Here is a 16,517-nt window from a genome sequence, read left to right as displayed (position 1 = left end):
TTTTATTATTTATTACATGACAACTTCTTATATTATCCACTTACAGTTTCTCAAAAAATGAGAATGGTCTGGTGATGTTACCTTTTTCTTTCATCAACCTTATCAACCAACAGCAGACTTTGTTCAGTAGAAAAGTCAAGTTCCCATTTTATGAGATGTTGCATCTTATTTTCTAAGGCTAGAGTTCATGGGAGTATTTTTCTTCCAAATAATACTATTTCATGGTATTGATTTATGGTCAAGACTTTCAAGATCTGATAATGTTGTTAAAAGGAACAACTCTGAGACTTGACCATTTCTACTCTCTCCTGCTCATAAGGCAGAACCATGGCATGGTACTAGGAACAAAAACAAAATGGTCAGCTACTAGGAAAACCACTCTAAACCATAATTCAAGACAGCACCAAGAGCACCATAGCAATGGGACCCTGGGTTGGGTGCCCAAGAGACTGGCTTAGTTATGTCTCTCTCTATATTTTTATCTCTATATATATATCTTTATATTTTTTATGGCCAAAAGCTTAGTTATGTTTCTATCTTTAAGAAATTCTTAATCATAAAGCTTTTTCTCAAACAAACACACAAACAACAAAACAAAACAAAACAAAAAAAACGGGAAGAAGCCTTATTGGTACCAGTAACCACTCTGGAAGAGGGACTTGTATTCGATGGCTATGAGCATAAGGTTCATCTTCACAAAGCACAGCCTAGGAAGGAAGACAAAGAGTTGTGAGAGGACAGAGAGAGAAGCAGGGTGCCAGTTTACAAGGCTATGACTAACCCTGTGTTCCATGCTGGGGAGAAAAGCAGTTTTCCAATCCTCCTGAAGGCACACTGAGCCAGTGTACCAACTAGGACTGACACAAAACTATCCTTCATGCATAGTATCCTTGCAGGGACTCCGAGTTATTCATTCTTACATTTTCAGGGTTTGTCACGGACTCTGGCCTACAGTGAACCCTCCATGAACAGTGTGGAAAGAATGCTGTGGTGGCAAGAGTGTGGGAAAGTATTTCACTCAACTTACCGGGAAACCTCCGGAAAACTCATTCCAGCAAAGTCATCAGAGAGACGTTGAGTCAGGATTTTGTTCTTCAGGCTATTCAAGAAATATTTTTGCCAGGTCTGTTTAGGAGAAATCTGTAACACATAATCATGTTCCATGGAAGGTGTGCATACAGGTTGAATATATTTCTAAGCAGCAAACCAGTTTCCACAGAAAGGAGATATGTTGTAAAGTACAGTCGGACAAATGTTAAAGAAAGAACTGAAACAATTTTCACTAAAAAGTTCAGAAGGAGGAAGATACACCATGACTAATTTCCTTCCCAGACAGTGTCTTGTTATGGTTTGCAAATGAGAAATCCCTCCTCAAAGCTTCTGTTAATGCAAGAATATTCAGAGGTGAAATGATTAGATCTTGGGAGCTCTCACCTAATGAGTACATCCTAGTTTGAATGACTGGCTGGTCACTGTAGGCAGGCGGGACATGACTGGAAAAGATGAGTCACTGGGCGGGGGTGCCCTGGAAGGGTGCATCTTTCTTATGATTCCTATATCCCCATCTCTCTGTGCTTCCTGATCTCTCCAGGAGCTGACCAGTTTTCTTCTGCTGGGCCCGTCCGCCCATGATGTGCTGCATCACCTTAGGCCCAGAGTAATGGAGCTGGGCAAAAATGAACTGAGACCTCTGAGACTGTAAACCCCAAATAAACTTTTCCCCCCTCTAAGTTGTTCTTGCCCAGTATTTTGGTCACAGCAAAAACAAAACAAATAAACAGACAACAACAACAATAATTAAAAAAAAAAAACCTATCTACAACAGCATTTGAGCCTCTGGTTGAGGATTAGAATTCTTCTCTCTGGTCCACTCCTAATTTCAGCACAGTGGTCTGTGTGTTTGAGTTAGTGACAACGATAAGATGGGAGCAATAATGAAGAATCGAAGTTTTCTCTCTCCGGAGGTGATTGTTTAGAACGAGTTTTGAAACATCTTGGTTTTCTGCTGATGAACCAGATACTACAAAGAAAAATAATCATGCCTTCTACCCAGAATAAGAATCCTTTATTGATTCAGATGAGTTCAAAGATACAATTTGATGAATGGCAATAATAATGTAAAAAATCAAAGATAGTAGTAGACTTCTAGACAATTGGGAGAGGTGAAGGGGAAGGTATGTCTTAATAAAGGCTGAATGTAGACTGAAGGGAGGTTGTTGAGTGACTCCTCCTGGACTTGGCGTAAGACCCTTCTTCATCCTTGCCACTTGCTGACATGAGAATTGCCACCACGCTGTTCTCATAGATACAGCACAAGTCCCTTACAATCCAGAGTCTCAGATGAGAATCTGAATTTTCTATAGACTCTGGAGCATTTTCTCAATTTTTTTAATTGACTCTTTTTGTTACATAACTTTAGAATTCATTTTGATGTGATTATAAAAGCATGGAATAGACCTTGCTCTAATTCAGTCACCAGTACTTCCCTTTACCCTACCCTCCTCCCTCTGCTCTCCTGATCTTTTTGCTATCTATCTATCTATCTATCTATCTATCTATCTATCTATCTATCTAATTAGTATCTTGTGGATATACATGATGGTGAGATTCACTGTGGCACATTCTTATATGTAGATAAGAAAGTTAGGTCAGATTCATTTGAGAAAGGAAAAGCATTGGGCGGTGGGTGGGGGAGTTCAACCGAAATAAAAGAAAGATCAGTAAAGAACAGCAGAGCATTCTCACTGTGGAGAGTAATGGCCCCTTCAGAAATTCTCCTTGGATGGTCCTCTTGTGGTTCTAAAACTGGCCTGCTAAGAAGGACCACTTATTTCAAATAACTCAGCACCTTGCCCTGACCCTCTTCCTCCACACCAAGATTCAGCTGACTCTTCCCATTTTCCAATCTCTTCACTTCCCCTCCTAAGGAGGGCTCCCCTCATTTGGCAGTTCACACCACCACTGAAGTCTAAATTACCAAGGGAGTTGGCTTGGTGCTTCCAATCTTTTACCGTTTCAATTTTTGTAAGAAGGTAAAAATAACAACCATGGAGATGGCGAAAACTTCCTGAGTTAAGAGATCAGGGAGGAGAGCATTAGGATTCTGGATAGAAGAATCCATGAGTTCAAGGCTCTGAACCTGTAACCAACTAGAAACAGTTTTCAGACTACAATTTTTCACAATATTAAACATATAATTAAAACACATGGGATTGGTTTAATGTCTTCTAATCTGAGTACTCATAAGTTTTATAGACATTAATATTTGGAAAACTGAGAGTGTGAAATTAATGATCCTCATTTTATTGATGGAAAAACTGACAGGGAAAGTATGTACCTAATTTGAGAAAAATGCGACATAAAACTTTGAAGTCCTGGTACTAAACCAAAGTCAATGGGTGTGTTACAGACTCTAAAGCACCAGGGTAGAGTATAGCTTTAAATCTTGCCCTGATTCTGTCCAGTTTAGGGTTTTTGAATTTTTGAAGGAGTTTCAGACTTTATTTTATTTATATATATATGTATAATATACATACATACATATGTTTGTATGTGTATATATATGTGTTTGTGCATATATATACACACACATATATACACATATTATATATATGTATAATATACACACATAGTGTGTGTATGTGTATATACATATGTGTGTGTGTGTGTGTGTGTGTGTGTCTATATATTTATCAAAGCTTATTTCCTACTGCCTGATGGTCATCTCTGTCCTAATGGGCATCTACCCACCCTTTTTAAATACTACTAGGGATTGAACCCAGGGTGCTTTATCACTGAATTTCATCTCCTACCATTTTTCTTTCTTAATTTATTTTTAAATTTTGAAACAGCATATTGCTAAGTTGTTGAAAGCCTTGATAAATTGATGAAGTTGTCCTCAGACTTGTCATCCTCCTGCCTTAGCCTGCTGAATTGCTGGGTTTGTGCCACTTTGCCAGGTGGTTATCTCTTTTTGTCTGTATATTAGATTTGTTTATGTTTATAGAAGGAATTTCAGAATATTTGTTTCAGTTAGCATTTTGCTAGCTATTGGATCTTTTACCTTTTTTTTTTTTTTGCTTTTCCTTAATAGCACTGGGAAAGAATAGGAAAAGATGCAACAATCTGTATTTAACAGAGGAAATAATTCCCAAAAGGTGGCCAAGAAGGAAATGGGGTATACAAAATAGCAGACCTGAATTCAGAATTAAATGGACAGAAAAGTCACTCTCAGGAAGGCTTCTGGAATACCAGGCCCAGTCCAGGGTTTGAACTCTTCTCTTGGAGCATTGCATCAGAATGGCATTTGGATGATATTTAAGTCAGCTTTCCAAAGTGTCCAAAGGGAATGGGAAGAACAACTTAGAGGAGGAAAAGTTTATTTTGGTTCATGGTTTTGGAGGTTCAGTCCTTGGTGCACTGACTCCATTGCTCTGGGCCCAAGGTGAGTCAGAGCATCTTCGCCAATTGGCATGGTGGAAGAAAGCGGCTCAGGACATGGAAACCAGGAAGCAAAGAGAGAGGGGACTTCCCTCCCTGGAGATAAAATATAAACCCCAAAGGCACGCCTTCTAGTGACCTCCCTGCCTGCAGTTACCATTAATGTATTATTAATGGATTAATCCACTGATTAGTTTACAACTATAAAAATCTAATCATTTCACCTCTGAACATACTTGCATCGTCACACACATGAGTTTTGGGGAGATACCTCACATCTAAACTATAACAGATGACAACACTTTGTGCTGTAGAAGTTCATCCCAACAGGATCTTAGGCCCTTACTTTGTCTCAGGAAAAGATATCAAAGGCATGATGTGGAAGACGATGGGTGGATACCCAATAGTAGAGGCAAAGGGCATAATGGCAAGATTGTGGATCCAGGAATTCTTGGTCTCCTTTTCACTAATTAACTATACAATCAACTTAGTTAGCTTCACAATCCACTGCTAGGATATACATTAACATATCCCTGAGGGGAAACAACTCACACAGTAAGTACTCATCAGTGATTACTGTTTTTACTACTGCAGGGATTTTCCCAAAATAATCTGGAAAATTAGATTTTAGTTATTATTTGTATCATATATATATTATTAACATAAATTATTATATTATTCGTATTTTATTTAAATTTAAATATGACTTCTCTGCTAGTAATAGGATATTTATTTTTCTACCTTCCATAACTCCATGTGCTTCCAAAGTTTTGAATGTATTTACATTGATAGCATTCTGAAATGTAGGGAAGAAGAATTATGATTTCTGTTTGCAAATAAATACTACAGAAATAAGACAAGTGACTTCTTTAAGACCAAAGAAGAACCTGGAACTTCAGTCTAGATCTCTCAATCTCTTCTCAGATCAAGCAGAAATCAAATCTCGTTTATTGGGGACTTACTTCTTGCTTTCCTCAATTTTTTTTTCTATTTGTGATCCTAATATGTGGGACATGGGAAAGGAGCCAAGATTCAACATCAATTTATAAAGTTACCTTTTTGTTTTGCTCAACAAATAAAGACGTTAGAAAGGTACACAAGCCTGGCACCAGACAGCCTTGAGCCATAAATCCAAGCTTTAATTCAGCAAAACAGATGATGTTGTCTCCAGTACTCCAGTTCCAGCTGGGAATCTTTGGCAGGAAATCCTGTTTCATGGTAGAAAGTAGGTCAAGCATTAAGAATACACACATACCTCAATAAAGCTCTTGGCAGATTTTATTTAATTTTCCTTGAAATCATTTACTCTTCATTCTTGGGAATAAATGTGGTGCTCAGGTCAAGGAATTATAAGAATAATTGGAAAAGTGGTTAGTGTTTAATTGCTCTTACTTTTCAAGACAAAAATAGCTGGAGTTGCAAAATTAGGTCAGATGGCTTAAGGTAATTCTGATTCCCATTGACATCTTTAAGTGATCAACAATCTTAATCATACACCAAATTTCACCTATGATTGGTAAATATTTTCTAATTTGTAGATCCATTAGATGGTAATAGGGTTCACATAATCTCAGTAGGAAGAGGTTGAGCATTCAGGGGTGTCACTTTACCTTGTTATGGGACTGAAGGATTTGTATGATGACTCTAGTCTTTGGGTAATAGTTTTTGATAGAGAGCACCCTGCAAAAGCCACAATTACTCTCATTAGTGAGCTGTCATATTGACTCTGAATTATAATTCAAATAAGTTAAAATGTCAGGTGGGTAGTTTAGGAAAACTTAGTATATTACAAAATTCAGTGTTCTGTTATTTCCTAAATTTGTTCTATTTAATAGCATGCACAGAAGAGTGCCATATTTGGGTGGCTAAGTAAATCAAATCTATAAAAATGTCAGTGCTTGGAAAGAGAAGACTATGGTCTTCTGGAACAAGTTCTTGGGAGAAAATAAACACATCCTTTAGCCTTTAAACCCAAACACAATAATTACAGAAAAAAAGCAGATTTATTTGCTATTTATAGTTTGAATAGCTCATAGAACGTCTACTTCAACTTTCTCATTTTATGAATTAGGAAACTAAGATTTATTTTATATGCCGTGTATTATGCATGGTGCAAGTTCTCAGCTTTTTATTGCTATGTGCAGAGGCATCTTCAGCTATGTATATTTATTTTGCTTTGGGGACTGGAAGTGCATGTGGATTAGGCACTATACCATTGCCCTCACAATCAGTTGAATCTCTGCCAGCACAAGTCAAGTTCCTCCTCATCTCATATAAGCTCATAGTGAAAAGATGGAAACACTCTATGCATCCTAAAAATATTTGTCAATATTCACAAGTACATCACACTGAACTGAAGGGAAGTCCTAATAAATAAAGTACATTAATAGTATTCATAAATGGGAATCTTTGCTTTTGAGGAGGAGAGACTCTGTATCATAACAGTGCTATCTAAACAGTAATCAGTTATTTGTATGCTTGCTTTTAAAATTCAGATAGCTAATAATCATGTGAAGTACCAGGCAGAGGACAGCCTATGCAGGGGGATGGAGAGTTCAAGGCCAGTCTTAGCAACTCAGGGAGGCTCTGTCTCTAAATAATAAAATAAAAAGGGATTGGAGATATTGCTCAGTTGTTAAGTGCTCCTGTAGGTCCAATCCCCGATATATATCCTGTTTAGTCCTGTGCCCTGCAATTTGTTTTAATAGAGGTAGAACAAATATCAGCATTGGAACATAATGCCAGCTTCTTACCTCATAATATTTGAAGTGTCTTCAGCATGTAAATCACTGCACAAGGGGTTGGCTATAATCAAGCATGCTTCCGCAGACTCCACCTACTCTTCAAGATTAAACAGCAACTGTCTTGTTAATTATGTGGGAAATATTCTACTGCTCCCCTCCCCACTTTTTTATATTGTAATCCTAAATTTGCCAATGAGAAAGAGAACACACTTGAAAAGGAAATTTAATAAGGCTGCCTTTATATCAGGATCACACAAATGCTGCAGATCTCAGAGGACTCCAGTGGATGGACCAGACCACAGGGTCTCTAATGCAGACGTAAGGTTGATGTAAAGTGGGTTAAGTACAAAGCTGTGCTTTTCCTGCCATCATCGCCATTGTTTTATGTCTTGTGATGAGCAGTGAGACCTTTCCAGCAACTGCTTGTATATTTATTTACCTTTTAAGACAGCTGAGATGGAAATCTTAAGATTCTAGGAAATTATGGAAAATGGTGCTTATAATATGGAATGGTAAGAGAGAGAAAGGTTACATGGTATCTGTCATTTTTCTGATTCAAGTGTTTATACTTGTTTTGCTTTAAACTGAAATGTGTTGGTTTATCAGGTCTATGAAACTTAGAACATATTAGGCAGCTGGCTTTTACCTAAAACCAAACCTAATTAAAGGGTCAGCTATTGCTCCTTACTTATAGTCACTATCTTAATGGGGTTTCTGCTGTTTTCCTTCATGCTTCTATAAGAAAGTGTATTAGGATGCTTTGGAGAAATTGGTTAAAGCTGATAGATGCTTTTGTTTTCTTTATTGGTTCTTTTGAGTTATACATGACAGTAGGATTCATTTTGACATAATTATAAAAGCATGGAATATAATTTGTTCTTATTCAGTCCCCAGCACATCCCCTTCTTTCCTTCTGCCCGCTGTTCCCTTCCCTCTGTCCTACTGATGTTTTTGACATTTACTTACTTATAGTTTTTTTTAAATTAGTGTCTTGTGTGTGTACGTGATGGTGAGATTCATTATGGTATGTTTATGTATGTGCATGGGAAAATTAGGTTAGATTCATTCAACTGTCTTTCCTCATCCCATCTCTCCTCCCTTTCTTTCACTCCTCTTTGTCTATTCCACTGATATTTCTTGTATTCTGTTCTTTATCCCACCCCCAGCTTATTTTGGATTAGCTTCTGCATATCAGATAAAACATTTAACCTTTACTAATCTGTCTTCTGGTAAGAATCCTCCTTGGGTGGTAAGATAGAACACTTTTGCTATTCATAACTTTTTCAGATCTCAGAAACTTGTAAAACTATCCTAGATAACTTAGTGAAATAATTAAATGTAAGTATCTGGAATAATAGCTGTTGAAGTAGCAGTGTACACTTATCATCTTAAATGTTGTGGTTTATGGAAACAAGAAGGAAAAGAACAAAATCTTACCGCAACTCGCCTCAGATCCTCCCACTTCAGTGCAGACCCAGAGATAAAAGTTGTATAGGCCAAGTAGCATTTAAATATAGTCTCCAATTCCAAAGAAGGAGTGACCCTGGTTAAAAAATATGTGGTGACAAAGATGGGAAAAAGATGACTGGCTTAGTTTTAGAGGTTGTTGAACTTATTTAGTGCATTTACTAAAACCCTAGTTTCCTCTTGGAAAACATCCATCTTTCATTATTAACCCATGTGATTAGGTGATGCTAACACAAACTACCTAATTCCAGGGGCCGAGTCTGTAGCTCAGGCCTAAGCAATCAGTGATGTGAGAAAATACAAATCAAGGTAGTGTCATAGAAACAATAAATAAATTAATAAGTATGAAAAAGTTTACTATGTGATCTAAGATTTCAAAAGATATAACATTTTAAAACAAATGTGAACTTCATATAATGTTTTCTAAATATATAAAGCAAAAATAGACAAAGTCAGAGAAAGAAATTAAATCTGCCAATGTCATGAGTAATTTCAACAAATCTCTCCCAGTTTTTGACAGATCAAGCAGGAAAAAAATCATCAAGTATTGTGAACACAATAGTTTGATATTTATTAATCCTATAATCAACATATAGAAAACTTGATATTTTCAAGGACACAAAAATACTTAAAAATGATAATAAGTTGATAAAAAAACACTTCAATACATTACAAAAATGTTACTGTACATATTATGATCTGTGACCTGAATATATTTAATTTATAAGTTAAAAATCATAAAATAAATAAAAACTTTCTTCTTATTTAAAAATTAACTGGTAAAAATTTTGCAGGTTAAGATGAAATTAAAATATTTTTAAAAATTATTCTTAGAAATAAATTGTGTTGAAAATATTAAACATAAATGCCATTGGATAAAATAATAACAGTTCTTTAGGGGAAATGTATAGTTTTGGACACTAACATTAGAATAAACTCAGAGAAGATCAACAAAGTCAAAAGTTGCTTCTTTGAAAAATAACCTAATGTTACAGGCAAAAATGATAAAACAAATGGAGAAAAAAGAAAAGACAAAAATGGCTTATAAATTGAATGAAGAAGACATCATATATATAGGTAAAGTAAATGTCATAAGAAATTAAATAAATTATACACATAGGATTGAAAAGAAGTAAATGAACTGCCTTTATTTGGAATGATTTATTTTATAATTTACACTGAAGCACCTAATACTACTACAGAAAAATTAAAAATGATAGAGAAATTTATGTGTATTAATATACAAAAGTTAATTAGGTTTTTCTATATCATATATACACACATACATTTATGTACATAGTTGTATGCATATGCTCTCTACCTATAAATCCACCCCATGTTATTAAGAGACAATACATGAAAGCTAAATAAATGGATAGCCACAGTACTATTAGACTTGCAAAGAGTGTAGCATAAAGAAATCAATTCTGAATTCTAAAGTTTCAATCAGATTCACATCACATTTCTACATTTTTAATAGTACACAATAAAGCTATTATAAAAGTTATATGAAAGATAATGCCCAAGAAAAGTTTGTCAGCTGTTGTAGAAAATGAAAGAAATAAAGGATAGAAGACTCACCATAAGATCTTCAGCAATAAAAACATTTATTACTGATGAAAATATAGATAAATTGATAAGATAGAAAGAAAAGAAAAGACCTATTCACAGTAGTATCAAGTCAGATCCCTGAGTAGGCAAAGGCTTTGTTCAATAACTGGCATTGGCAAAGAAACAAGTAAGATTTTATGCATGTATCTTACCATATAAAAATGGAATTCTTATGAAATTAGTAAGTTAAATGAGGATTTTTTAAAAAATTCTTAGAGGAAATTTCATTTAAATGTAACTAAAATATTAGAATAAGAAAATATTTTCTAGACAAAATTAAAAAAATGTCAAATATAAAAAATTGTGAATTTGACTATAATAATATTAATGATTTTTAAATATCAAAGATATTATAATTGGTGAAAAAAGAAGTTTCAAACTGGAAGAAGATATTTGTAAGTTGCATAACTGATGAAGAATTAGTGCAAAAATTACACAATTCTACAAAATAAATTATAACCCCCCCACAAAAATCAAGTAGAAAAGTGGACAAAACAATAAATGGAGTTAAAAACTCGATGGATGGGTTTGTAAATAGATTAAACACAGATAAAATGACAATTAGAGAACTGGAACCTAGGTCAGAATAAAGTATCCAGAGGTACAAAAATTTTTTAAAATGAGACATAAATATAAAAGGGAAATATATTTGAAACAGCAAAAAAATTTTGAATGAGAAATAAATATAAAAGGAAAATATATTTGAAAAAGCAAAACATAAAAGACAAGCATAGCTAGATTTAAGAGTCCCAGAAGTGAGAGGAGAAAATGGTGACATAGCTAATACATAAATAAATAATTGAGAATCTTCCAGAAGTGATGAAGACAGCAGTCCAGAGATACAGGAAGATTTATGAATGCTAATCATGATAAATGAAGAGAAAATCAAACCCATACACATTAAGCTACTTTTTACAGTAAGTAAAACACATGATCTTCTAAGAAGATAGCTCCTTAAAGAGAGAGTTCAACTGACTTCCTAATAGCAACAATAAAATACAGAAATCAGTGGAATAATAATTCCATGGTTATTAAAGAAAAAACCTGTCAGTTTATAATTTTATATCCATGAAATTATCTTTCAGTAATCAAGAGAGAAATAATAAATCATTACATCATCATCATCATCATCAACAAAAATTTGTTACTGGAAGATTTGAATTTAAGAAAAATGTAAAGGTTTTATTTTTGATAAGAATAAAAATGGGAAGGAAGATCAGAGATGCAAGAAGAAATAGAAAACAATTAAACAGGGTAAATTTAATGAAAAGTAGCATAGAGCCATGAATTGATAACTTTTTTGAACATTAAATAAGTAGAATCACGTATATAATTTACAAAGTTTTATACTGCACATTATCTTATATAAATAAGAAAAAGACTACAAATTCAAGAGAAAAAAATGGAGAACATAACAATCATTTCATTTCAGAGATTCTATATGACTTAGAAATATGGAAATATGCTTGGCCTCATTAATAAGAAGAAAACTTAAATAAAAACCATAACAATAGACCATCATTTTATAAAATAATATTCACAAGAATGGCTAAAGATTTTTATTAGCATTAGACAGGATATAGTGTTCCAGTTCCAAGTGTTGGTAAGATGCAGGACAACAGCAATTTCTGTGGTTGCTGGAGGAAATACAGATTGGCAAAAACATTCTGCAGAAGATTGTGTTACAGAAAGATATTTAAGCTTTATATTTTGCAATTTTATTCCTGGTTAACAGGACACAAATATGAGAATTTCCACAGCACTATTTTTCATAACAGCAAAAATATGTTGGGGCTTAGGGGAGGGGAATGCCACCAACGGTAGAGTGGATCCAGAAAAATTGCAGTGTATTCATATAATGGAGTCATGTAGTACTAAGCAATGAAAATAAGTGTGGCCCTATCTAGTTGCCATGTGGATGAAACTTACAGATTTAATGTTGAGCAAGTAAATTTATAACCTATTTACATGTTTTCAAAAATGAAAAAAAATATTCTAAATGAACATAGGAGATGTGACAATTAAATATTATAAGATACAATGTTGGAAATGTAATTTGAGGACTAACGATGGGGTTGTAATTGGACAGCGTCATAATGGTTAACTATCAAGGGAATAATTCTTGATTTGAGTGGTAGTTACATGAACATTCACTTTATAGTTATTCATTTAAAAATATATCTTAATTCTATGTAATAAAAGCAGCATGATATTGGCACCAAAACAGGCATGAAGATTGATGGAATAGAATACAAGACACAGAGATAAATGCACATAAATACAGTTATCTCATATTAGACAAAGGTACCCCAAACTGGAGACAATCATACTAAGTGAAATAAGCCAATACTAATAGACCAAAGGCCAAATGTTCTCTCTGATATATGGATACTGACACACAATGGGAGTGGGGGTGGAGGAGTGGGAATAGAAGTTCATTGGATTGGACAAAGGGAAATGAGGGAAGGGAGGGAATGATGGGAATAGACAGTAGAATGAAATGGACATAACTCTCCTATGTTCAAATATGAATACATGACTAGTGTAACTACACATCATGCACAACCACAAGAATGGGAAATTATATTCCATGTATGTATAATATGTCAAAATACACTCTACTGTCATGTATTTCTAAAAAGAACAAATTTTTTAAAGGCACCCAAAACATACACTGGAGAAAAGATAGCCTCCTCAAAAAATGGTGCTGGGGAGACACGCGTGGAAGCCTAGCCTCTGGCACAGGACCACCTCTTCCAACCAGCAGACTACCAGGGGAGCCCAGGCCCAGCCCAGATCTGACCATACTTACTTTCTCAGGACCCAGGTAAAGGGTAGGTCTGAGTTTGCTGCCAACTCTCCCACATCTGGGAGCCTACGCCTAACCCACTCCCAGCTTGGGATACAGCCGTCATCACCATAGCCTTCTTCATGCCATAGCCCCTAAATTTTTGACAATAGACAGGGCCTAGAAGCAGCTGCATCTCAGAGCAGGCATCCCAAAGGGACTGTGAGACCCACCCTTTCAGTCCCATCTATGTAACAGATTGCTTCCATCTTGGGGCACCTTAACTATTATCTCGAGTTACCTCGGCTATTGCCACCACCACCTTTAGATTCCGTAGCATACATTGGAGGACACCAGCAGGGTCTAGAAGCTCAACATCAAGGTGAGGTACAGACAATCTGTAAGGGTACTACAAGAATATAAGGAAGAAACTGTAATATTGCAGATACACACTGCAAGAAAGGAAGACACATAGACAACATGAAGAAACAAGGGAGGAAAGTGCCCCAAACAAACCAGGACACTATAATAACAGAACCCATGAACAGAAAAGTTGATGAAATGTCAGAGAAGAACTTCAGAAGGTTCATAATTAAAATTATCTGTGAATTAAAGAATGACCTAAATGAGCAATTACAGGCACAAATTGATCACTCCAACAAAGAGGTAAGAGAGCAAACACAGGTAGCAAAAGATTACTTCAAGAGAGAGAGACTCTGAAAAAAAAAGTCAGAAATCCTTGAAATGAAAGCTATCATAAATCAAATAAAAAACTCAATAGAAAGCATAACCAACAAACCATATCACTTGGAAGAAAGAACATCAGATAATGATGATATACTTTGTCATCTGGAAAATAAAGTTTATCACACAATTAAAATAGTAAGAAACCATGACCAGAATATCCAAGAATTATGGAATAGCATCAAAAGATCAAATCTAAGAGCTATTGGGATAGAGGAAGGCACAGAATTTCAAATCAAAGGAATGCACAATCTCTTCAATGAGATAATATAAAAAAATTACCAAGCATGAAGAACAAATTGCAAAACCAAATACAAGAAGCTTATAGAACACCAAATGTAAAAAATTACAACATATCTACACCAAGGCACATTATAATGAAAATGCAGAGCATACAGAATAAAGATAGAATTAAGTAAGTCACAAGAGAGAGGAATCAGTTCACATATAGGGGGAGACCAATTTGTATCTCAGCAGATTATTCAACCCAGACCCTCAAAGCCAGAAGACCTTGGAACTACATATACCAAGCTCTGAAAGAAATGGATGCTAACCAAGAATCTTATATCCATCAAAACTAAGCTTTAGATTTGATAATGAATAATAACCTTCCATAATACAGAAAATTTAAAAGAATTTTTAACTAGAAAGTCTGCAATACAGAATATCCTCAGCAAAATGTTCCATGAAGAGGACATGAAAGACAATGATGAAAATCAGCAGAGGGAAGTATTATACTAAAGAAAATCTAATAAGAGGAGAAACCAAGTCACATTAAATAGGAAAAAATAAACAAAAATGGCTGGAAATACAAATGTCTCAATAATAACCCTGAATAATAATGGCCTAAACTCAATAATCAAAAGACATAGACTAGCAGATTGGATCAAAAAAAAAATACCCAACAATATGCTGCCTCCAAGAGATTCATCTCATAGGAAAAGACATTCACAGACTGAAGGTGAAGGGTTGGGAAATATTATACAACTCACATGGATGTGGAAGCAAGCAGGGGTTTCCATCCTCATATCAAAGTAGACTTCAAGCTAATGTCAATCATAGAGGACAAAGAAGGACACTACATATTGCTCAAGGGAACCATACTCCAACAAGACTTAACAATTATAAATTGTATTCCCCAAACAATGGAGCATCGACGTTCATCAAACAAACTCTTCTCAAGTTCAAGAGTCAAATTGATCATAACACAATAATTTTGGGTTACTTTTACACACCTCTTTCATCACTAGATAGATACTCACACAAAAGTCGAACAAAGATAGAACTCAATAATTCAATCAATAACTTAGCCTTAACTGACATATATACAATATTCCAACCTTCAATGAGATTATTTACTTTCTTCTCAGCAGCACATGGATCCTTCTCTAAAATAGAAAATGTACTATGCTACAAAGCAACTCTTAGCAAATATAAAAAAGGAGAGATACTACCCTGCATTCTATCAGATCACAATGGAATGAAATTAGAAATCAATTATGAAATAAGAAATAAAATCCACTCCCACACCTGGAGACTAAATAATATACTACTGAGTGAACAATGGGTTACAGAAGACATCAAGGAGGAGATGAAAAAAGTTTTTAGAGGTGAATGAGAACACAAATACAACATATCACAATCTCTGGGACACTATGAAAGTAGTTCTAAAGAGGAAAGTTCATTGCATAGAGTTCATTCCTTAAAAGAAGAAAAAGTCAACAAATAAACGACTTAACATTACATCTCAAAGCCCTAGAAAAAGAAGAACAAATCAACACCAAAAGCAGTAAAAGACAGTAAATAATTAAAATCAGAGCTGAAATCAATGAAATTGAAACAAAAGAAACAATTGAAAAAACTGACAGAACAAAAAGTTGATTCTTTGAAAAGATAGATAAAATAGACTGACCCTTAGCCATGCTAATGAAGAGAAGGAGAGAGAAAACTCAAATCACTAACATATGTGATGAACAAGGAAATATCACAATAGACACCACAGAAATACAGAAGATAATTAGAAATTATTTTGAAAACTTGTACTCCAAGAAAATAGAAAATATCAAAGGCATCCATAAATGTCTAGAGTCATATAATTTGCCCAAATTGAATCAGAATGATGTACGTGATTTAAACAGACCAATTTCAAGTGACAAAATAGCAGTTGCCATGAATAGTCTACCAACAAAGAAAAGCCCAGAACTGGATGGATACAAAGCCGAGTTCTACAAGACCTTTAAGGAGAACTAATAAAAATACTCTGCAATTTATTTCAGGAAATAGAAAAAGAGCAAATACTTCCAAACTCATTCTATGAGGCCAATATCACCCTGATTCCAAAATCAGGCAAAGATACATCAAAAAAAAAAAAAAAGGAAATTTCAGACCAAAATCTCTAATGAACGTCTATGCAAAAATTCTCAATAAAATTTTGGCAAATCGAATACAAAAACATATCAAAAAGATTGTGCACCATGATCAAGTGTGATTCATTCCAGGGATGCAAGTTTGGGGTTAAACATACAGAAATCAATAAATGTAATTCATCACATCAATAGACTTAAAGATAAGAATCATATGATCATCTCAATAGATGCAGAAATAGCATTTGACAAAATACAATACCCCTACATGTTCAAAACACTAGAAAAACTAGGGATAACAGAAACATGTCTCAACATCATAAAGGATATCTATGTTAAGCCCCAGGCCAACATCATTCT

The 16,517-nt window shown here is 34.7% G+C and overlaps 1 protein-coding gene across 1 annotated transcript in view; it reads right to left on the bottom strand.

The window, feature by feature from the left end:
* Nucleotides 1-16,517, bottom strand: part of Kcnu1 (potassium calcium-activated channel subfamily U member 1) — a 163,824-nt gene that overhangs the window by 87,636 nt on the left and 59,671 nt on the right. The window contains exons 11-16 of the mRNA XM_077792717.1: nt 8,622-8,727; nt 7,194-7,276; nt 6,051-6,120; nt 5,496-5,648; nt 1,028-1,140; nt 636-707 (exon numbers count right to left, since the gene is read on the bottom strand). Of these exons, the coding sequence (XP_077648843.1) occupies nt 636-707; nt 1,028-1,140; nt 5,496-5,648; nt 6,051-6,120; nt 7,194-7,276; nt 8,622-8,727 (597 nt within the window). The remainder of the gene's footprint in view (nt 1-635; nt 708-1,027; nt 1,141-5,495; nt 5,649-6,050; nt 6,121-7,193; nt 7,277-8,621; nt 8,728-16,517) is intronic.

Source organism: Urocitellus parryii, chromosome 14 (genome assembly GCF_045843805.1).
Source record: "Urocitellus parryii isolate mUroPar1 chromosome 14, mUroPar1.hap1, whole genome shotgun sequence".
NCBI lineage: Eukaryota > Metazoa > Chordata > Mammalia > Rodentia > Sciuridae > Urocitellus > Urocitellus parryii.
Note: the sequence above shows the minus strand (reverse complement) of the source record. Positions and strands in the feature narration are given on the sequence as shown.